Here is a 25,043-nt window from a genome sequence, read left to right as displayed (position 1 = left end):
AGCTCTTGCATGCAATGCTGAATACCGCCAGCGGATTGTTGCCCGCCAGAGGTGCATATGTATACCCCTGTCTGCCATGGCTTGATAAATCGAGCCCAGGTAAATATTTGTGTATCTTGTCACCTTAAAAGGTTTAACAGTGGTAGAGATTTTTTTTACTTATTAAGTATACTGTATTGCATAAAAGCGTCTAACTTTATTCTAAAAAGTCCTTTACGCCCTTTTTTATAACAAATGTTGACAACTAAATCTTAGCTTTCTAAGGGAAATATTTAATACAGTTGACACCTGAAAATCATATTATGTTTACCAGCAAAACCATCATATTTTTAGTATCTGGAGATTTTTTCAAGACATAAGATAAAGATACAAATAGCAATAATATTTTATCTTAGAGTGGCACAAATATTTTTTTTCCTTTTTCTTAAGCAAGACCTTATACAATATTGTTCATTAGAAAATATACATGTCTACATGCACAGCCTCTAGAATTACCTCATACTTCCATTTGTCTGCCATTTTGTTTTGAGTAAAGTAAAGCACCTGTGTCAGTAGTTATGATTACATGAATAAGAGCTTGCCTCGAAAACGTTGCATATACTGTGATGTCTGTATATTAATAAAGAAGAAAATATTTTACTCTCCGGTGCTGTGGACCCCATATTTTGTTGCTTGGATTGCACTAAAGTTCCATTTTACTAGCTGCTGTTGCAAGTCTCTGTACTTCCATCTGTCTGCCATTTTGTTTTGAATAAAGCAAAGCACTTGTGTCTGTAATAATATGGAAAAGTACAGGTACATAGTTATATCTTTATTTTTCCCGTCTTGTTCTGTGTATCTAGTACACCTGTGTATTTTTACTTCTCATTTTACTGATGTGTGTATTTTATATTTTTACAGGAAGCCAGATGCCTCCTCAGCCTCCGGGCAGTCAGTCAGAATCCAGCTCCCATCCTGCCTTGAGCCAATCACCAATGCCGCAGGAACGAGGTTAGTAATTGTTTAGACTATGTTCATTGAAAGCTTCTAATCAATTGTTAATTACTAGCATTTATATCCATGAAATGATATGCGCTCTTGTTGCTGTCATGCACCCTGCTGAGTTTCCTCTCCTAAGAAAGAAAGAAAAAAAAAAAAGAAATGTATTTCTCCAACATAGGTGTGTCCGGTCCACGGCGTCATCCTTACTTGTGGGATATTCTCTTCCCCAACAGGAAATGGCAAAGAGCCCAGCAAAGCTGGTCACATGATCCCTCCTAGGCTCCGCCTACCCCAGTCATTCTCTTTGCCGTTGTACAGGCAACATCTCCACGGAGATGGCTTAGAGTTTTTTAGTGTTTAACTGTAGTTTTTCATTATTCAATCAAGAGTTTGTTATTTTCAAATAGTGCTGGTACGTACTATTTACTCAGAAACAGAAAAGAGATGAAGAATTCTGTTTGTATGAGGAAAATGATTTTAGCAACCGTAACTAAAATCCATGGCTGTTCCACACAGGACTGTTGAGAGCAATTAACTTCAGTTGGGGGAACAGTTTGCAGTCTCTTGCTGCTTGAGGTATGACACATTCTAACAAGACGATGTAATGCTGGAAGCTGTCATTTTCCCTATGGGATCCGGTAAGCCATGTTTATTACGATTGTAAATAAGGGCTTCACAAGGGCTTATTTAAACTGTAGACTTTTTCTGGGCTAAATCGATTGATTATTAACACATATTTAGCCCTGAGGAATCATTTTATCTGGGTATTTTGATATAATAATATCGGCAGGCACTGTTTTAGACACCTTATTCTTTAGGGGCTTTCCCCAAGCATAGGCAGAGTCTCATTTTCGCGCCGGTGTTGCGCACTTGTTTTTGAGAGGCATGGCATGCAGTCGCATGTGAGAGGAGCTCTGATACTTATAAAAGACTTCTGAAGGCGTCATTTGGTATCGTATTCCCCTTTGGGTTTGGTTGGGTCTCAGCAAAGCAGATACCAGGGACTGTAAAGGGGTTTAAAGCTTAAAACGGCTCCGGTTCCGTTATTTTAAGGGTTAAAGCTTCCAAAATTGGTGTGCAATATTTTCAAGGCTTTAAGACGCTGTGGTGAAAATTTGGTGAATTTTGAACAATTCCTTCATGTTTTTTCGCAATTGCAGTAATAAAGTGTGTTCAGTTTAAAATTTAAAGTGACAGTAACGGTTTTATTTTAAAACGTTTTTTGTACTTTCTGATCAAGTTTATGCCTGTTTAACATGTCTGAACTACCAGATAGACTGTGTTCTGAATGTGGGGAAGCCAGAATTCCTATTCATTTAAATAAATGTGATTTATGTGATAATGACAATGATGCCCAAGATGATTCCTCAAGTGAGGGGAGTAAGCATGGTACTGCATCATTCCCTCCTTCGTCTACACGAGTCTTGCCCACTCAGGAGGCCCCTAGTACATCTAGCGCGCCAATACTCCTTACTATGCAACAATTAACGGCTGTAATGGATAATTCTGTCAAAAACATTTTAGCCAAAATGAACCCTTGTCAGCGTAAGCGTGGCTGCTCTGTTTTAGTTACTGAAGAGCATGACGACGCTGATATTAATATCTCTGAAGGGCCCCTAACCCAATCTGAGGGGGCCAGGGAGGTTTTGTCTGAGGGAGAAATTACTGATTTAGGGAACATTTCTCAGCAGGCTGAATCTGATGTGATTACATTTAAATTTAAATTGGAACATCTCCGCATTTTGCTTAAGGAGGTATTATCCACTCTGGATGATTGTGAAAATTTAGTCATCCCAGAGAAACTATGTAAAATGGACAAGTTCCTAGAGGTGCCGGGGCTCCCAGAAGCTTTTCCTATACCCAAGCGGGTGGCGGACATTGTTAATAAAGAATGGGAAAGGCCCGGTATTCCTTTCGTCCCTCCCCCCATATTTAAAAAATTGTTTCCTATGGTCGACCCCAGAAAGGACTTATGGCAGTCAGTCCCCAAGGTCGAGGGAGCGGTTTCTACTTTAAACAAACGCACCACTATTCCAATAGAGGATAGTTGTGCTTTCAAAGATCCTATGGATAAAAAATTAGAAGGTTTGCTTAAAAAGATGTTTGTTCAGCAGGGTTACCTTCTACAACCCATTTCATGCATTGTCCCTGTCACTACTGCCGCATATTTCTGGTTTGATGAACTGCTTAAGGTGCTCGATAGTGACTCTCCTCCTTATGAGGAGATTATGGACAGAATCAATGCTCTCAAATTGGCTAATTCTTTCACTCTAGACGCCTCTTTGCAATTGGCTAAGTTAGCGGCTAAGAACTCTGGGTTTGCTATTGTGGCGCGCAGAGCGCTTTGGTTGAAATCTTGGTCGGCTGATGCGTCTTCCAAGAACAAGCTACTAAACATTCCTTTCAAGGGGAAAACGTTGTTTGGTCCTGACTTGAAAGAGATTATCTCTGATATCACTGGGGGTAAGGGCCACGCCCTTCCTCAGGATCGGCCTTTCAAGGCAAAAAATAGACCTAATTTTCGTCCCTTTCGTAAAAACGGACCAGCCCAAGGTGCTACGTCCTCTAAGCAAGAGGGTAATACTTCTCAGGCCAAGCCAGCTTGGAGACCAATGCAAGGCTGGAACAAGGGAAAGCAGGCCAAGAAACCTGCCACTGCTACCAAGACAGCATGAAATATTGGCCCCCGATCCGGGACCGGATCTGGTGGGGGGCAGACTCTCTCTCTTCGCTCAGGCTTGGGCAAGAGATGTTCTGGATCCTTGGGCGCTAGAAATAGTCTCCCAGGGTTATCTTCTGGAATTCAAGGGACTTCCCCCAAGGGGGAGGTTCCACAGGTCTCAGTTGTCTTCAGACCACATAAAAAGACAGGTGTTCTTACATTGTGTAGAAGACCTGTTAAAAATGGGAGTGATTCATCCTGTTCCATTAAGAGAACAAGGGATGGGGTTCTACTCCAATCTGTTCATAGTTCCCAAAAAAGAGGGAACGTTCAGACCAATCCTAGATCTCAAGATCTTAAACAAATTTCTCAAGGTCCCATCGTTCAAGATGGAAACCATTCGAACTATCCTTCCTTCCATCCAGGAAGGTCAATTCATGACCACGGTGGATTTAAAGGATGCGTATCTACATATTCCTATCCACAAGGAACATCATCGGTTCCTAAGGTTTGCATTCCTGGACAAACATTACCAGTTCGTGGCGCTTCCTTTCGGATTAGCCACTGCTCCAAGGATTTTCACAAAGGTACTAGGGTCCCTTCTAGCGGTGCTAAGACCAAGGGGCATTGCAGTAGTACCTTACCTGGACGACATTCTGATTCAAGCGTCGTCCCTTCCTCAAGCAAAGGCTCACACGGACATTGTACTGGCCTTTCTCAGATCTCACGGCTGGAAAGTGAACGTGGAAAAGAGTTCTCTATCCCCGTCAACAAGGGTTCCCTTCTTGGGAACAATTATAGACTCCTTAGAAATGAGGATCTTTCTAACAGAGGCCAGAAAAACAAAGCTTCTGGACTCTTGTCGGATACTTTATTCCGTTCCTCTTCCTTCCATAGCTCAGTGCATGGAAGTGATCGGTTTGATGGTGGCGGCGATGGACATAGTTCCTTTTGCGCGCATTCATCTAAGACCATTACAACTGTGCATGCTCAGTCAGTGGAATGGGGACTATACAGACTTGTCTCCGAAGATACAAGTAAATCAGAGGACCAGAGACTCACTCCGTTGGTGGCTGTCCCTGGACAATCTGTCTCAAGGGATGATGTTCCACAGACCAGAGTGGGTCATTGTCACGACCGACGCCAGTCTGATAGGCTGGGGCGCGGTCTGGGGATCCCTGAAAGCTCAGGGTCTTTGGTCTCGGGAAGAATCTCTTCTACCGATAAATATTCTGGAACTGAGAGCGATATTCAATGCTCTCCAGGCCTGGCCCCAGCTTGCGAGGACCAGGTTCATACGGTTTCAATCAGACAACATGACGACTGTTGCATACATCAACCATCAGGGGAACAAGAAGTTCCCTAGCGATGGAAGAAGTAACCAAAATTATTCTTTGGGCGGAGTCTCACTCCTGCCACCTGTCTGCTATCCACATCCCAGGAGTGGAAAATTGGGAAGCGGATTTTCTGAGTCGGCAGACATTGCATCCGGGGGAGTGGGAACTCCATCCGGAAATCTTTGCCCAAGTCACTCACCTGTGGGGCATTCCAGACATGGATCTGATGGCCTCTCGTCAGAACTTCAAAGTTCCTTGCTACGGGGCCAGATCCAGGGATCCCAAGGCGGCTCTAGTGGATGCACTAGTAGCACCTTGGACCTTCAAACTAGCTTATGTGTTCCCGCCATTTCCTCTCATCCCCAGGCTGATAGCCAGGATCAAGCAGGAGAGGGCGTCGGTGATCTTGATAGCTCCTGCGTGGCCACGCAGGACTTGGTATGCAGATCTGGTGAATATGTCATCGGCTCCACCTTGGAAGCTACCTTTGAGACGAGACCTTCTTGTTCAGGGTCCGTTCGAACATCCGAATCTGGTTTCACTCCAGTTGACTGCTTGGAGATTGAACGCTTGATTTTATCGAAGCGAGGATTCTCAGATTCTGTTATCGATACTCTTGTTCAGGCCAGAAAGCCTGTGACTAGAAAGATTTACCACAAAATTTGGAAAAAATATATCTGTTGGTGTGAATCTAAAGGATTCCCTTGGGACAAGGTTAAGATTCCTAGGATTCTATCCTTCCTTCAAGAAGGATTGGACAAAGGATTATCTGCTAGTTCCCTGAAGGGACAGATTTCTGCCTTGTCGGTATTACTTCACAAAAAGCTGGCAGCTGTGCCAGATGTTCAAGCCTTTGTTCAGGCTCTGGTTAGAATCAAGCCTGTTTACAAACCTTTGACTCCTCCTTGGAGTCTCAATTTAGTTCTTTCAGTTCTTCAGGGGGTTCCGTTTGAACCCTTACATTCCGTTGATATTAAGTTATTATCTTGGAAAGTTTTGTTTTTAGTTGCGATTTCTTCTGCTAGAAGAGTCTCAGAATTATCTGCTCTGCAGTGTTCTCCTCCTTATCTGGTGTTCCATGCAGATAAGGTGGTTTTACGTACTAAACCTGGTTTTCTTCCAAAAGTTGTTTCTAACAAAAACATTAACCAGGAGATTATCGTACCTTCTCTGTGTCCAAAACCAGTTTCAAAGAAGGAACGTTTGTTGCACAATTTGGATGTTGTTCGCGCTCTAAAATTCTATTTAGATGCTACAAAGGATTTTAGACAAACATCTTCCTTGTTTGTTGTTTATTCAGGTAAAAGGAGAGGTCAAAAAGCAACTTCTACCTCTCTCTCTCTTTGGATTAAAAGCATCATCAGATTGGCTTACGAGACTGCCGGACGGCAGCCTCCCGAAAGAATCACAGCTCATTCCACTAGGGCTGTGGCTTCCACATGGGCCTTCAAGAACGAGGCTTCTGTTGATCAGATATGTAGGGCAGCGACTTGGTCTTCACTGTACACTTTTACCAAATTTTACAAGTTTGATACTTTTGCTTCTTCTGAGGCTATTTTTGGGAGAAAGGTTTTGCAAGCCGTGGTGCCTTCCATTTAGGTGACCTGATTTGCTCCCTCCCTTCATCCGTGTCCTAAAGCTTTGGTATTGGTTCCCACAAGTAAGGATGACGCCGTGGACCGGACACACCTATGTTGGAGAAAACAGAATTTATGTTTACCTGATAAATTTCTTTCTCCAACGGTGTGTCCGGTCCACGGCCCGCCCTGGTTTTTTTAATCAGGTCTGATATTTTATTTTCTTTAACTACAGTCACCACGGTACCATATGGTTTCTCCTATGCAAATATTCCTCCTTAACGTCGGTCGAATGACTGGGGTAGGCGGAGCCTAGGAGGGATCATGTGACCAGCTTTGCTGGGCTCTTTGCCATTTCCTGTTGGGGAAGAGAATATCCCACAAGTAAGGATGACGCCGTGGACCGGACACACCGTTGGAGAAAGAAATTTATCAGGTAAACATAAATTCTGTTTTTTATAATACAGGATTAGGCAAGAAAATATTTAAAGGGACAGTCTACAATGGAATTTTTATTGTTTTAAAAGATAGATAATCCCTTTATTACCCATTACCCATTCCCCAGTTTTGCATAACCAAAACAGTTATATTAATATACTTCTTACCTCTGTGATTACCTTGTATCTAAGCATCTTCTGACAGCCCCCTGATCACATGACTTTGAGTTTATTATCTTTTGACTTGCATTTAATATTGTGTTGTGCTAAATCTTAAATAACTCCTCGGGCGTGAACATAATGTCATCTATATGGCCCACATGAACTCACAGTCTCCTGTTGTGAAAAGCTAATAAAAAAGCATGTGATTAAGAGGCTGTCAATAGAGTCTTTGAAACAAGCAGAAATGTAGAGGTTTAAATGTTATAAAGTATATTAATATAACAATGTTGGTTATGCAAAGCTGGGGAATGGGTAGTAAAGGCATTATCTATCTTTTTAAACAATAACAATTTTAGCGTAGACTGTCCCTTTAATGTTGCAGTCAAATTTAGCAAAAATATCTAAATATACATCCTGCTTAGCATTGTAGTGTTAATGCTTATTTATCAAACCTAGACATTTTTTTTATCTGTAGTAGCAACCGAGGGTCTGTAGCTAGAAGTAACTCAGTGTTGTGTAACTTAAACTAGAAAATTTGCTTTAAAATATAACATCACAGAGAGCAGATGTTCTAAATATAGAGGGATGTATTATTTCTGTACATTGACTAAAATGGCTGCTGCAGACTCTAGTCAGCTTTTGGTTTATTTTATACAAAAGAGAGCATGTCAAATGTATTAGTATTAAAATGTGTCCTTGTACTGCATAAACCAGCGTTTTCTTGTCTGGCTTACAGAGGTGTGACCCTCTGCGTTAAAGGACCAGTCAACACATTAGATTTGCATAATCAACAAATTCAAGATAACAAGACAATGCAATAGCACTTAGTCTGAACCTCAAATGAGTAGTAGATTTGTTTTATAACAAATTTCAAAGTTATGTATATTTCCACTCCCCTTGCACCATGTGATAGTAATCAGCCAATCACAAATGCATATACGTATAGTCTGTGAATTCTTGCACATGCTCAGTAGGATCTGGTGACTCAAAAATTGTAAATATAAAAGACTCTGCACATTTTTTTTGATGGAAGTAAATTGGAAAGTTGTTTAAAATTACATGCTGTATCTGAATCATGAAAATGTAATTTAACCTGAGTGTCCCTTTAATACAGATGTGAGAGAAGCCCCTATTAAAGTACACAACTGAATACTGCATGTCCCATTAAAATGTTTGTCAAATGCTATAATTAACCAGTGTTATAAATCAATGTATACAAAACTTGCTAAAGTACCTTTTTTTCCCTGCGTGTTTATGCCGAGCTGAGCGCCTCTGGCTGCCCACGGCAAAACACACTTTTTTCATTGAGGTGATGTTTCCACCTCTTAGCCAATAGCTGTGGTAGCCGATCAGCATTATGCTGTATGGCTAGCACGCTATTGGCTTAAAGGTGGAATCGACTTCTCATAGTGCCCAGCTCGGCATAACGGTAAAGGCAAATAAAGGTACTTTCAGCTTTAAGTTTTTTATACTTCATGACTGGAAGTTTCTTTATTTATAGCACTGGTAAATCCTAGCGTTTCAAGAACACTAGGATTTACCATCCCTTTAACTATATTATAATATAGTTTATATTAATTTATGAAAGCTCTAGTGCTATAAAATATGATTATTTGATTCATCTTAATACATGCAATATTTTTAGACCACTGCCACTTTGCTATGTGTTTGCGAAGAATTTAATCATACCCATTGTTTTTACATCAGCACTAAAAGAAAACAGTCTGAAGTGACTGACATAAGCTTTTCTCCTTTGGGACAAACTGGGAATTTACCTGGACCTTAGCCACGACAGGAGTCAGCTTGCTTCTAACTATACTACTAGCAAAGTTATAATTAGATAAGATTATACAGCCTTGTAAAAAAGGCGCGTGCGTCCTGATCACATCTCTCTTTTCAACATTGGCTTGTGTTAACTCTGTAGGGAACTTAGATTCTGCCTCTGCTTTTTCTTGATCTGTTTGGTTCATTTGTTATTTGCTATTAACTATGTTTTTACCTTGAAATGTTTGTGTATGAAGAGTCTTGAAACAGAGCTTCCAATTATCCCAGATCCTGTAAGATTGTCACGGGTTGAGTGGTCTGGCTTGCTTCCCGCCCGCCCGCATCTTCTCAGTCAGGGTAAATGTCTGGGTTTAAGGGACTACCCCATCTCTGACCAGGACACATCCTTCCCGGCGAAATCACTTCCCTCGTTTTTAAAAAAAAACAACTTTATTTGTATAATTGGTACAGCCAATGAGGAGCATACCATTGACGCATAGACATTGATTAGTGCACACTCCATGCCATATCCCAGCACATCATCATTTCCAGCTGCAAACTCAGAAGCCCTGAATCTTGTTGAAAAGGGGTAGCATTCTCATAAAGAGGAAAATTATTATTTTAATTTTTTTTCCGCTTGTTAAAGTGCCATAAAACAGGTTGAGATATGTGCATAGCCTAAAAGAACTAATTAATTAAAAATAGTTTGCATAAAAAAAATGTTTAAAAATTGCTGGCAAGTATGTTAAAATAATTTTCAAAAATAAGCAAAAACACTTGCTTAGCCATGCTGTCTGGAGCACTGTGCTCCACAGGGCATTATATTTAAAGGGACAGTCTACCATAGAATTGTTATTGTTTTAAAAGATAGATAATCCCTTTATTACCCATTCCCCAGTTTTGCATAACCAACACAGTTATATTAATATACTTTTTACCTCTGTGATTACCTTGTATTTAGGAACCTTCTTCCAGCCCCCTGATCACATGACTGTGACTGTTTATTATCTATTGTCTTAAATGTAGCATTGTTTTGTGCTAAATCTTAAATAACCCCCTGTGCCTGAACACAGTGTTATCTATATGGCCCACGTGTACTTTCTGTCTCTTTGTGTTGAAAAGAGATTTAAAAAGCCTGTGATAAGAGGCAGCCCTCAAAGGCTTAGAAATTAGCATATGAGCCTACCTATGTTTAGTTTAAACTAAGAATATCAAGAGAAATAAGCAAATTTGATGATAAAAGTAAATTGGAAAGTTGATTAAAATTAAAAGTCCTATCTGAATAATGAATGTTTAAGTTATACTAGACTGTCCCTTTAAACCGAGTTCACAACTTCTAGGCAAGCTCCAGCAGATAATCCCTATGCTTTTTTGCATTCTACCAAAACAACAATAGATATAGATACAGCCATAAAAGGAAATGTGTGGGGGTAGTTAGAGCTTTACAATTCAGAAACTAAAAAGAAAGGATTAATGGTGAGGCACTGCAGTATAAATTTAGAGGTAAAGTAATTAAAGTACGTATTATTATATTTGGTCTCTATCTCAATTTGTTTTATGTTCCGTTTACATTTTATAAACAAAAATGATGTATCTCTGCACAATAAGGAAGTGCATAAACTGAATAACATAAATGCTCCGATGAGTTTGAAGATAGAACGTACAATAGGGTGGTCCTTAATCAAGAGCACTTAGGGCTAGATTTATCAAGCCCCAACGGCAGCAAGTTCTCACAAGAACTTGCTCGCCGTGATTTATCAAGCAGCGGTCCAGACCGCTGTTTCCCTAAGATCTTTGCCACCTCTAAACTGGCGAAATTCAATCTCCTTGGTCGAGTCCGACCGAGGAGATTGACAGCTCCCACCCGCGCGTGATTGGCTGTGCGCGGGCAGGGGGCGGGATTGAACACGATCGTAAAATTGCACTCGTGTGCAATGCCAAATATCTGCGGGTAATTTTGCCACGCCACAGGCGAGCTGAGGCGTACAGGGGCGCGTATACGCGCCCCTGTACGCCTCAGCTATAATAAATCTAGCCCTTATTGTTAATCGTGATATAAAAAAATTTTGCAGTCACTTTTATATATTTGTACTTCTTTTTTTTCACTATAAATTAGAGTTGTGATGTGCTTCAACTTATGTACCCAGCACTACCGAATTTGGTGGGACTTTACAACAAAATAATAGACGATAATAATCAATAATAATATATTTATTTTATTGGAAACCTTAGAACCATACATTTTTAAATCATAAACACAAGTAGATTGATATGAACACAGTATGTAAGTGATTCGTTTTTTGTCTCATTTATATATTGTGTATAGTTTTTGTTACTTTAGGTGAATATTTATTGATGTATTCCTCAGAATTGACTCATGCCCACTGGAGCTTGATAGCCTTCTAGAGAAAAAGTAAAGGTTTTTGCAAAGACTGCAAAAAAATAAAATAAATATCTTTTATTGGAGAGATGTTTTATAGTTTGGGTTTCTCTAGATATGTTTTATAGGTCTCCATCTGTCTCTTTGGTGTCATTTTTAGGTTTTATATGTAACCTATTTATCAACTTTTAAGAGTAGAAAATATTGGCTGAAGAAAAAAAAATGTTTCTAAGGATTTGCCTGCTTTATTGTGGTAAATAAACGCCGTATATAAAGAAAAATAGAAATCTCTTCAAGAACCACTTAGCATGTTGTTTTTCAGCTTTTGTAAATAAGTCCAAGAACATTATCTGCAAAGTAGTATTTTTACTTAGCCTGCCGTTCTGTATCTTTAAACTGACGTTAAAGGGGCAGTTTACTCAAAAAATTTCTTCCCTTTAATTTGTTCCCAATGATCCACTTTACCTGCTGGAGTGTATCAAATTGTTTACAAGTAGCTCCTTTACCCTTATATTGGCATTTGAAATTGTTAATTTAGCATGTGGTATCCCCACCTATTCTGAAAGTTTGTGGCCGCGCGTACCAGCTATAGATAAGCTTTGTAAACACAGCCAGCAGAAGAAATTACACTCCCAGTGTGATAAAGCAGAGATAAGGTAATAAAATGTTGATTTTCCATTGTTCTCTCAAAGTACTGGTGATTGTTTTAAGGACAGATATAAGATAAAGAAGCAGGTATATGTACACAATGTGATACAGTAATGAGATCTGATTATACCTACAAGCTCAACCCATTTTATTAGGTTGTGGCTTCAAAACACAAAATCAGAGCTTTAATATACAGAAATAAACCTTAAAAAGCTAATTTTCATACATTTTTTACTCTGCAGTTGGTAAAAAAAAAAGCAATTGTAAACACATTAAGGGAAAAACTATTTTACAGTATACTGTCCCTTTAAACTTTGTGAGATTAATACTCAAGTAGTTCATTTATATCTCTGACTCGCTTCACACAGAAGATAACAGGCTCTTAAAGAGACAGTATACTTTAAAATTGTTTTTCCCTTAATGTGTTTCCAATTACTTTTTTTTTATCAGCTGCAGAGTATAACATGTATGAGATTTGCTTTTTTTTAAGGCTTATTTGTGTATATTAATTAGCTGATTTTTGTGTTTTTTGAAGCCACAACCTAATAAAATAGGTTGAGCTTGTAGGTATAATCAGATCTCATTACTTTATCACATTGTGTACATATACCTGCTTCTTTATCTTATATCTGTCCATAAACCAATCGCCAATACTTGGAGAGAACAATGGAAAATTAACATTTTATTACCTTATCTCACCTATAACCAACTGGGCGTGTAATTTCTTCTGCTGGCTGTGTTAATACAGCTTGGCCTCAAGACCAAAAACTTTCAGGATGGGTGGGGATACCACAGGCTAAATAAACTATTTCAAATGCCAATATAAGGTTAATGGAAATACTTGTAAACAATTTAATACACTCCAGCAGGTCAAGTGGATCATTGGGAACAAATTAAAGGGGAGAACATTTTTGAGTAAACTGTCCCTTTAAACCTGAGGAAACTAAGGTTGCAAAATGTCAGTGACCATTATGTTACGTTACATAACTTTTGCAACAATAAATATAATTGTAAAAATCTGCATATTATTCTGAGGCTAATATCTAGAATGTATTTACTGTTTTAGATCCCTTTAAGAGTTTATTATTTGCATATATGTACTACATAAAATGCTTTCCTTGTCCATTTAGTTAATCCCTTCAAAACATATTCTGTCATTCATATGAGGTAACACTAATAAAACATTTTTTTTGTGTGTGACAAAAATGATTACTTTAAAGCTGTTCAAATTTTAATTTTTTTAAAAATTTACGTTTGCGTAAAGGTCCTCTCAAGAAATAGCTTGCTTACTGGTTGATGCAGGCAACTCCAGACGTGCCCTACAAGCATAAAAACTGAAGTATTTTTTAATTACAATAACAACCAAAGAAGTAAAATAGCTTTTAAAATATTATCTTAAAGATGTAACTGAGAAGTAAAAATACTTTAAAGGACATTTCTAACCAAAACTGAAATGCATTTAAATTTTGAATACAAGGATTTTTGCAATACTTATGTAAGCAACAATGCTTCTAATAAAATCTATCACTGTTTTCAGTAATACAGTACATTTTACTTTGCATGTACATGGGAAGCACTGTGTTTTTAATTCCCCTTTAATGTGCCTTGAAAATAGGTAAAGGGATGTCCATTTTTTTATCTGGATTTTCATGATTCAGATACAGCATGTAATTTTAAACAACTTTCCAATTTACTTCCATTAAAAAAAATGTGCACAGTCTTTTATATTTACAATTTTTGAGTCACCAGATCCTACTGAGCATGTGCAAGAATTCACAGACTATACGTATATGCATTTGTGATTGGCTGATTGCTATCACATGGTACAAGGGGAGTGGAAATATACATAACTTTGAAATTTGTTATAAAAAAAATCTACTACTCATTTGAAGTTCAGACTAAGTGCTATTGCATTGTCTTGTTATCTTGCATTTGTTGATTATGCAAATATACTGTGTTGACTGGTCCTTTAAACTCATTGTAGGCCTGTGGCATAGTTCCTGATAAATAGAAAAGGAAAACTGAGCAATTAAAGGTGCTCTTGGAGGAGTAGAAAATCTGCAACATTCATATCTAACTTATAGGAAAAATAGGCAAGATAAATCATGAAAGTGTTATTTTTATGTGGAAATAATATTGCTTTTAATATCATTTAAGCTGATTTTCATGGTTTTTTACTTCTAGTACATTACTTTAAAGGGATATTGAACAGTTAATATATACAATGCACAAATGTTAGTCTTGGAAAAGTATGTAACTGCATTTTTACAATTGTTTAAATATTTAAAGGGACATGAAACCCAAAATGTTTCTTTCATGATTCAGATAAAGAATACAATTTTAAACAACTTTCTAATTTACTTCTATTATCTAATTTGTTTCATTCTCTTGGGATGCTTTGTTGAAGGAGCAGCAATGCACTACTAGTTTCTAACTGAACACATGGGTGAGCCAATCACAATTGATATATATATATATATATATATATATATATATATATATATATATATATATATACAGGCACCAATCAGCAGCTAGAACCTAGGTTCTCTGCTGCTCCTGAACTTGCCTAGATAAACCTTTCAGCAAAGGATAACAAGAGAAGGAAGCAAATTAAATAATAGAAGTAAATTGGAAAGTTGCTTAAAATTGTATTCTATATCTGAACCATGAAAGAAAAATTTTGAGTTACATGTCCCTTTAAGATAAGTGTAAAGGTTTATTTTCTATAAAGCACTGTTTTTTAAATCTGTCCTCAGACCTCCCTAACAGGCCAGATTTTCAGGATTACCTTGGATGAAAGCAGTTAAAATAACTATATTTACTAATTAGCTGATTATTTCACCTGTGCTCTAGCTCAGATATCGCCAAAATCTGGCCTGTTAGGGAGTCCTGAGCACAGGTTTGAAAACCAGTGGTTCAAAGTAATGGGCATTGCCATGTTTAATGTAATTTAAAGATTTAGTTCAGGTAATGCACTCGTTTATACAAACAAGGCTGTGAGAAAACTCTGTTGAATAATATATTCCATGCAGCTTTGTTTGGACAGTCTCTTATTGCCTGCTGTATATCTGTTCCTAATTGTTCTCAGCAGGAGGGTAAGATGACAGATGACATGAAAAACATTTTTTCTTTCATGAGTCAGAGCATGGAATTTGAAATACCTTTCTAATGTACTTATATTATCTTATGTGCTTTGTTCTCTTGGTATTCATTGTTGAAAAGCATACCTAGGTAGGCTCAGAAGCAGCAAAGCACTACTGGGAGCTAGCTACTGATTGGTGGCTGCACATATACCTATTCTCATCACTCACCCAATGTGCTTAGCTTGCTCCAAGTAAATGCATTGATGCTTCTTCAACAAAGGATACCAAGAGAAGCAAGCACATTAGATAAAGGAATCATGAAAGAAAAAGTTTAGGTTTCATGTTTCACCCATTACTTTATAGAAACTTAATACAATTTGGAAAACCTACAAATTAAATTTAAATTGCAGGAAAAGGGAACAAAATAAATAATGTAAAGTATATTGTGTGTTTTTTAACCACACATAATTAGACATTGTTCGTTACAATCTGATATGTTTAATATCCTTTTATATTTGATAAGAGCATTGCCGATTTGATTTTGCATTGTATATTTATATGAGCAGAGCAGCTTTAACGTAACTATAAAGTCACAGTAGTAGGATTGCGCACTTTGCGGCCACACGTAGTTTTGCTTCTCCTTTTTATAAACCGTCTCTCTCTATAAGCGTTTTGTTCTGTTCTTCGTGCTGAAACTCCCTGCTGCTCATTGCACATTCGCCAGTCACTTCAGTAAGGGGCTTTCCGTGTCTCTCCACAAGCACAGAGCATTGCAGTCATTTATCAATCTGCTGAGCTATTGTACAGTGTAATGAAGACGATGAAGTTTTTATTTACCAGGCATGACTTACAGGGAACTGGGTTTTTCTAAAATAAAATCCACTTGAAGCATTTTCTTTTTTTTTTTTTCTCCTTGCTGTGACATGTTGTGAATCATTATTACTGGTGTCTAAAGGTCTGCGAACAATTTTAAGTTTCAGTACAGACCTGTCATTGTTCTTAAACCTTCTCTTCGTAGTGTACCATGTAATTCAGCCTATTAGACTCCCAGATCTCTGGGTTATTTAGAATCTGATTATGAGACTTTAATTAGTCTTTGAGATTTATGGAAATGGGGTCACTGGAACGTTCTTATTTGGACACGGGTCAGAGGCTGAATAGAGGCTGGCAGAGGCTCTCTAATATTACCAACAATTTGTTCAGGCATAATATATAATTATGTATATTTATATACCTGGTTTTTTATTTGTATAATGTTTTTTTCTTATCTATTTTCATGTACTAAAACAGTGCAGCTATAATAATGTAAAATATTTAATGATTTTTTTTTTTAATTATTATATATGCATGATTTACATCTGCATACAAAGTAGATGTTTTAAAAAAAAATAAAACTGTTCTTTTAATAACAAAATTTGCTTAAAGGACCAGTCAACACAGAAGATTTGCATAATCAACAAATGCAAGATAACAAGACAATGCAATAGCACTTAGTCTGAACTTCAAATGAGTAGTACATTTTTTTTCTAACAATTTTAAAAGTTATGTCTTTTTCCACTCCCCCTGTACCATGTGACAGCCATCAGCCAATCACAAATGCATACACGTACCATGTGACAGCAGTCAGCCATTCACAAATGCATACACACTTTTTCTTGCACATGCTCAGTAGGAGCTGGTGACACAAAAAGTTTAAATATAAAAAGACTGTGCACATTTTGTTAATGGAAGCAAATTGGAAAGTTGTTTAAAATTGCATGCTCTATCTGAATAATGAAAGGTTAATTTTGATTGAGTGTCTCTTTCATTTTCCACTCAGGGGACACCTTAAAGGTCAACACAGTAGATTTGCATAATCAACAAATGCAAGATAACAAGACAATACAATAGCACTTAGTCTGAACTTCAAATGAGTAGTAGATTTTTTTTTCTGACAATTTTAAAAGTTATGTGTATTTCCACTCCCCCTGTACCATGTGACAGCCATCATCCATTCACAAATGCATACACGTACCATGTGACAGCCATCAGCCATTCACAAATGCATACACGCTTATTCTTGCACATGCTCAGTAGGAGCTGGTGACTTAAAAAGTTTAAATATATACACATTTTGTTAATGTAAGTAAATTGGAAAGTTGTTTAAAATGGCAGACTCTATCTGAATCATGAAAGTTTAATTTTGATTGAGTGTCCCTTTAAGTATGTATCTTACATTCTTTGTTGTGGCCAATTAGGGACAGATATAAATGAGCTCCATTTGATAAAGGGATACAAAGGTCAAAAATGAAATGTGCATTTCAATTTGAAATAAAAGCATTTTGCAATATACTTTCATTAGCAAAAATGCTTCTAATAAAACGTATTACTGTTTTTCTGCAGCATATGCACATACCCTGCAAGGGCCCGTGCACCAGCATTTAAACACAGAGGGGGGCAGCATTAGCTTATATGACACATATTACATCTTTAGAAGCAATACACACCACAGCCAGCTCTCTGAACAAGGATGGCTTTTAAATGCTGGTGCACTCAGAGGATATGTGCGTATGCCGCGGGAAAACAGTAATAACCTTTACTAGAAGCATTTTTGCTAATGAAAGTATATTGCAAAAATGCTTATATTTAAAATTAAAAGGCAGCCCGACATATTTCATTTTTGACCTTTCAATCCCTTTAAATGTTGCAAGGTAACGGTTATGGATTGCACAAGATGCACTCCAGCCTCTCGGTAAGTAGTGGAATAAAGTTTTCTGAGTTCAATTACAGCAAAAGTAGGCAAAATAACAGATGAAAGTTGATTATATTTTGAGTTTTACCTCCCTTTAAACATGATGCCCCTTCCCTGAAGAGTTAGAAGTAATTTTTCCAGTGTTGGACTCTGCTAAGATCTGTAGACTTATTCTGATCACATGAGCAAAATGCTTTTTGGTTTGTTCATTTCTAGCGGCATTGATAAAATCTGATGATTAGACATTCCCTACAGTATAATTAATATGCAAGTGTTGAAAAGTCTCGTTGTTTGAAGTTTTTACTTCCAGTATTGCTAATGCTTAAAAAATGTAAAAACATCAGTTTTGTGGACAGCTCAAAACAGAGGGGGGAAAGAGTTTTTATTAGTGTGTGCACATGAAATACAGAACTGGTTTTGTGGATCCTTATGAAGATTTAAATGAGTTTAAATGGACATAAAAGAGCAATGATAAAATTGTTTAATATGTTGGAGCATTTGTTATTGTACTATAGAGTGATTAAAGGGACAGTGCCCACCAAGTTTTATATAACTGCATGAAATAGACGCTACTATAAAGAAGAATATGCACATATACTGGTAAAAAAAAATCCAGTATAAAACCTTTTACTTGGAATCTCCCAGTTTAGCACTGTTGATGAGGTTTACTGGGACACCCAGTGAAAGGGGCTGATAATGCAGGAAGAGCCGACACTCCCCCCTTCCCCTAATTACCTGCATATGAAAAGACAGATAACATAGACAGGAGCCAGCAGGGGGTCTGTATACGCGTGTATACATCTGACACTGTGGGGCTTGGTTAGGAGACTAAAAACCTTCACAATGTTATTAAAAAATAAGCAAAACTGTACATTTTTACATAAACACTCCCAGATGGGCTATATAAATGGATCATCTACAAAACATGTATGCAAAGAGAAATCTAGTGTGCAATGTCCCTTTAATGAGACATTGTAGTGAAAAAATTATATGCAGGGGTTAAACTCATAGAATTCCATGGCAATTAATGAATGAGCATGCCATTTCCAGTTGGATGTCAGTTCCAGTACAGCAATGCACTACTGGTCCAGAGCTGACCAGAGCCACTGAACTAGCTGGGGTAGATATATGCTTAGCTGACGACCGCCTGCCATGTTCAGCTAAGTATTTAGTCAAAATTAAACTTTCATCAAATCAGAGTATGCAATTTTTAAACAACTTGCACATATACTTCCATTATTACTTTTGCTTCATTCTTTTGGAATCCTTTAATAAAAATCCAAACTAAAAAACAGCAATGCACTAACCTAGCTGAGCACATCGATTGAGCCAATAAAAAGAGGCTATGTGCGCCATTTATGAAGCAGAGGATGCTGCTTCGGAGGCCCATCAGTTAAGAAGCAGCGGCCATAAGACCGCTGCTCCTTAAGATTGAAATCATCCCGATGATCGGGATGATTGACAGCCCCTGCTTGTGGCCAATTGGCCGCCAGTGAGCAAGGGGCGGCATTGCACAAGCATTTCACAAGAAATGCTTGTGCAATGATAAATAGTGATGTTGAATCATGTCAGCTCGACATTTAGTAAATCTACCCCCATAAGTGCAGTCACCAATCACCTGTTAGCTTCCAGTAGCGCTTTAATAATAGAGGTACATTGGAAAGTTATTTAAAAAGACATGCTCTATCTGAATCATGTAAGTATAATGTTTACTTTATTGTGCCTTTAAACTCACAGGTCTGTTACTCTAGCACATTAGAGCATTTTATTTTTACTTCTATATGCCCCTTTAAACTACGTCTTGCCTTTCCAATGTGTTAGACATCAGTTTGGAAGATAGTGATAATGTAGTCTAGGTCAGTGGTTCACAACCTAAGTGATCTGAAGGCCCGGTAAGTTTTAGCCGGACCTGTTCAGGGCCCGGTAATCATCGGGAGTAGGTTTGGAAGAATTTACAGCTGAACATTATGTAACATAAACTTTATTAATACAAACAAAGTTATGGAAATATAACAGGCATAAAAAGAATGAACATTAAGTCTAAGGGGCCAATTTATCATGTGTCTGGCAGACATGATCAGCTGTATTTATCATTGCACCAGCAGTTCTGGTAAACTGCTTGTGCAATGCTGCCCCCTGCAGATTCGCGGCCAATCGGCCGCTAGCAGGGGGTGTCAATCAACCCGATCATATAAGATCAGGCGGTTTGCTGTCCGCCGCCTTAAAGGCAGCAGAAGAGTTAAGGAGCAGCAGTCTTAGGAGCGCTGAAGGCTTGTGCGGAAACAGATGTATTTGGCCCCATTCGGGCCATGATAAATTGGCCGCTAAATGTATAACAAAAATGTTCAGTCTTATAATGTCTTATTTATAATGTCTTATATTAGTTTGTCCCACTGTGGTGTCTGAGCAAGTCGCGGAGGTATGTCGGGTTGGTTGCGTCCCGGCTGTTGAGAAACACTGTTCTAGGTGGAATTTTCCAATCTTACAGAAGCTTGGATTTCTCATTTGACTGCATTACAACATAGCTTGCTCACACTTGAATGCAGTGTATATGAACATTTCATACAAACTGATTTGGTAAAAAGGAAGTTGACCTTACTGACATTAAGCCTTCTGTAAAGTCCACTTCTCCCTTTTTTTCCACTAATCTGAACTTCATCATCAAGGGAAAGTCAGTTTAAACACAGACCTGACAAGATATAGCTGTGGCCCTGTCAGATCTCTTTTTTTAGTCCATACGCACTGCTGACTTACACTCAATCCATTGCATACTGAAATGTTCTGCACAAAAACTGATCCATGAAACCGAGAGACTTATTGGAGCCATCATATTTCCAGTGACTGATGTCATTGAATCATTTGGCTAAGATTGAGGATGGAAAAAAGTATATATTTAAAATGCCTCCTGGCACAAGTTTTGAAGTCTCTCTTTATACTATATGGCATGCCAGAGTGGACATCAGCACTATTTCTGATTCACTTTTCTGTGGTTAGACTGTGTAGACACTTTTAGCACATAACATAGAAGTGTAGAATGCCAAGAATTCCCTCCCCCCAGACACAAATTATTTGCAAAAGTCACCACTTTTCTGTTATAAATATCTTAATGTCAGATTGCTGTCTCATTTCAGCCACCACTTCACTAACAACATTGCACAATTTCCCCTGAATCAAATGCTAGAAAATAATGTTATCTCTGTGGAATGTGACCCAGTTTCATATGGAACAACAAAGGGTTTCTGTCTTGTATCGGTTGCGTAGTGGTGTAATTGGTGTTGAGTCAGTACAATTCGGTACAGGGTGCCTGACCAGAGATTATGTTCGCATCTCTGGTTTAGCCACAGGAAACTAGGTAACTAGATAATATACTGGGATAGGATGTTAAAATTCTTTGCCTGTAAATAAGCACACTTTAAAGCGAGTTGCTATTTTCTTCTGCTCTATAAAAGAGAATATTTAAAGGGACATGAAACCCAAAAAAATATTTTGTAATTAAGATGGAACATGCAATTTTAAACAACTTTCTAATTTACTTCTATTATCAAATTGTGTTAATATCTTTTGTTGAAAATCAGGGAAATAAGCTCAGGCATGTGCACGTATCTGAAGCACTATATTGCAGCAGTGGTTGCAAGAATGTTATCCATTTCCTGCCTACCTAGATATCTCTTCAACAAAGAATAACATGGGAACAAAGAACATTTGATAATAGAAGCAAATTGGAAAAAAATTGGGGTTTCATATCCCTTTAAAAAGAAGCCCTGGTGTGTTAACACTGGTTTGTTTTTTGCCATAAATGTAGACTGCTTTGCTCATAAATAAGCACTGTATACCTGTGTGAGTTATACACAAACATGTATTTCCTACAGGTTTAAGGTTTCAAATTTTAACAACTTTATTTATTAAAGCAAACTAACATTAAAAAGTAATAAGCATAGTAATGAATATAATGTGTGCTTGAAGTATTACCTTTTTTTTAAGGTGATTTAATGGATCCAATTTCCCTGTCCCCCTGCTTGTTCCGGATCTCAACCAGTCCTTTCCCTGTTCCGTAGTGAAAATTTGGCACCTGTAAGTCATATTGAGAAATTATCAGAAGGGGATTAGAGTTTCCATAAATTAGAAAAACAAATACAAATGTTACTACTTTTAACTGGTGTTCATTGTATTCTGTTTTTTTCAGAGTATTAGTATAAAAAAAAGCAGTAAAATATGTTATCATCTTATCTACTTCCAGTCTTCAAAGATATAAAGTCACCATAGCACCCCTGAGAAACAAATAGGGCATGCAGTTAAAGGGACACTAAAGTTATCTAATTGTTGTAGATTACATTGTATAACAAAGCTACAAATAATGTTGCAAAACACTACTGCCATAGAGTACTAAAGACACGTGCACACTCCTGAGCTCTATGAGCCTACCTAGTTTTACTCTTCAATAAAAGATACCAAAAGAACAAAGCCACTTTGATACCTGACGTAAAATGGAAAGTTGTTTAAAATTGCATGCTCTATCTGAATCATGAGTTTAATTTTTACTTTTCTGTCCCTTTAAGCATATTTGATGTCCTAACGTTTTGATTGTTAATTTATCTAAGAGTAGAATCGCTATATACTACGCATGCCGTGGTAATAAGACAAACAACATATGTATTCATAGTTAGTATACTATGTTTGTAAAATATATATATTTAATTGCATGCCCCGCTTGCTTACTCAGAGTTGCTGTGGTAACCCGGTATCTTTTAAGTTGGAGATAGATTTGCAACCTGTTTTTAGATATGTAAATTAACATACACAAATTTAATTGCTGCACTTATAAAGGAAGGATTCTGTCACATTTTGACAATCATAAGCTAAATGAATCATCTGTGGTTAGCAATTTATCTTGTGCGGAGGAGAGTTGTCTGCTGATATTTGTAGCAAGGGTCAAGTTGATGTATTATGAAAAGTCTATTTGAAAAGTTAGTGAAGGAAATCTGTGTCTTGCCTGTATGCATTAAAGATCTTTTTGTCTGAATTGCAGAATATTCTTCAATAGTGTGTTTTAAAAATATTGTGTACCAGAAAAAGATATTTACAGGGTATCAAACATGCATTATGATTGGCTCACCAGTCTTAGTGTTCTCTGGAGCGACTATAATGTGTGCCAGAAGAAGACATTTACAGAGTATCAGACATGCATTACGATTGGCTCACCAGTCTTGGGGGCCAATTTATTAAGGGCCGAATGGCCGGAAACATAGGTTAAGAAGACTGGTCCGCTGCCTCTGAGGCTGTGGACATCAATCCGCCCTATCCTATACGTTCGGGTTGATTGGCACCCCCTGCTAGCGGCCGATTGGCTGCAAATCTAAAGGGGGCGGCATTGCACAAGCAGTTCACCAGAACTGCTTGTGCACTGTTAAATGCCGACAGCATATGCTGTCGGCATTCTGCGATGTCTGGCGGACATGATACGCTACAGCGTATCATGTCCGCCAGACATTGATAAATCGGTTCCTTAGTGTTATCTGAAGCGACTATGGATGCGTCACTATGGGTTCATGGATAAGTGGAGCACTAATTTATTGTGCACCCTTAAATGAGCGCGCAGAAATTAACCAGCCATTACAAGTGGCTCCGAAAATTAACCAGAGATCAGATCTCTGGTTAATTTTCCAAATATCCCCATTTGACCCCCAAATAAAGTATATTGTAGTTTTGTAGTTTTGTTTTTAAATGTAGCATTTTTTTTTTATAAAAAATAACTGCACAAAACCGTTTTTATGGGTTAAAGTGCCTTTACATTGCGGTCTATGGGGAACTGTGTGTTCCCTGTAAATATAAATAAATATATATATATATATATATATATATATATATATGTGTGTGTGTGTATACTGTATGCTGTATATATATATATATATATATTTGTTTTAATATGTGTATATACTCATGTAAAGACATAAATATATATGTATATAAGCATAAACAGATATATTTAAAATCTGCTGCCCATCGCTACGCCACATACCTCCTTTGCTGTGCTAGGTTCTCATGCTGTGTCTCACGGTATGAGAACGAGGCTCCCATTGGAGCCTATGGAAGTGCGCTGTCGTGAACACAAAGCTTCTGTGCAATGGAACGCGAGATCACTTTCGCATTGCACCAAACTTGTAATATCAGCGCACATTTCCGTGCACTGATATTACAGAATGGAGCGCAAATATTGTGCTCGCGTAAGCGATATTTTGTGCTCCCCTCGTAATCTGGCCCAATGTGTTTAGCTCTGAGCAAACATACCAAGAAAATGTGCTCTAATAGAATACTAGAATGATCCTTTCAGATTGCGGATGATTCTGTGTGTTGGATTCTCCTACAGTATAAGTAGAAGTGAGGAAATGCTAAATGGGACATTGAACTTATTTTTTTTTTCTTTGCATCATCTAAAAAGGCATTTCAGAGTTTATACCAGGTTTTTTTAATAGATGTTTCTGCCCTTTAAAAAACAGTATTTTCTTTTTAGGGCCCTCTACACCCGGGGTTCCCTACTCTAGCCCTCAGGACCCCTAACTTACTTTCAGGATGTAAGAAATGCAACAAAAGTGATATGATCAGCTGCTATGTAGTTGTAGTTCTTTAATACTTCCACACACAAGGTAATCCTAAGCATCTAGGAAACCATGTTGTATGTATACCAAAAGGGTTGTGTGACATTTCTTTATCAAAATATCAGTGCCAATAAGAATATTTGTGCATGGTAGTATTGTTTTAGTATTCCCTTTAAAGGGACAGTCAACACCTTGTAATTACAAGACATTTCTGTTGTTTGCTATAGAGTAACATTTCAGTTAAAGGGGCAGTATACACCAATTTTCATATAACTGCATGTAATAGACACTACTATAAAGAAGAAGAATTTAATTTAAAAAAAAATTCTTTGCAGTAAGGCATTTTTTTTTTTAACTTCAATCCTTCTGTTTTTTTATTATAAAAAGAAGCCCCTATGGAATTTTGTTTTGCACTGAATTGACCTTTAAGCATGTGAAGGATATTAATGACTGATGTGAGCATAAGTTCCATACCCGGACATCAGATCTTTCAAGTGTCAGGAATTCAGCCTGTTTCTCCAAACTCGTGGGCAATATGTATTCTCACTCCAGACAGTCCTTCTGTGTGACTCATACTGAATGATAAGCACAGACTAAATACATCATTAACAACCGTAGAAATACCATGTTTATGATCTCCAAAGGATTTAATATTCTAGCAGAGATTTTGTTCTTTCTCCCTAAT

General features: G+C 37.6%; 1 protein-coding gene across 7 annotated transcripts in view; it reads left to right on the top strand.

The window, feature by feature from the left end:
* Positions 1-25,043, top strand: part of ARID1B (AT-rich interaction domain 1B) — an 807,057-nt gene that overhangs the window by 571,530 nt on the left and 210,484 nt on the right. For all 7 annotated transcript variants that reach the window (XM_053710956.1, XM_053710958.1, XM_053710954.1 and 4 more), the window contains one exon: positions 901-990. In XM_053710956.1, the coding sequence (XP_053566931.1) occupies positions 901-990 (90 nt within the window). The remainder of the gene's footprint in view (positions 1-900; positions 991-25,043) is intronic.

This window comes from Bombina bombina, chromosome 4, assembly GCF_027579735.1.
Source record: "Bombina bombina isolate aBomBom1 chromosome 4, aBomBom1.pri, whole genome shotgun sequence".
Taxonomy (NCBI): Eukaryota; Metazoa; Chordata; class Amphibia; order Anura; family Bombinatoridae; genus Bombina; species Bombina bombina.
Note: the sequence above shows the minus strand (reverse complement) of the source record. Positions and strands in the feature narration are given on the sequence as shown.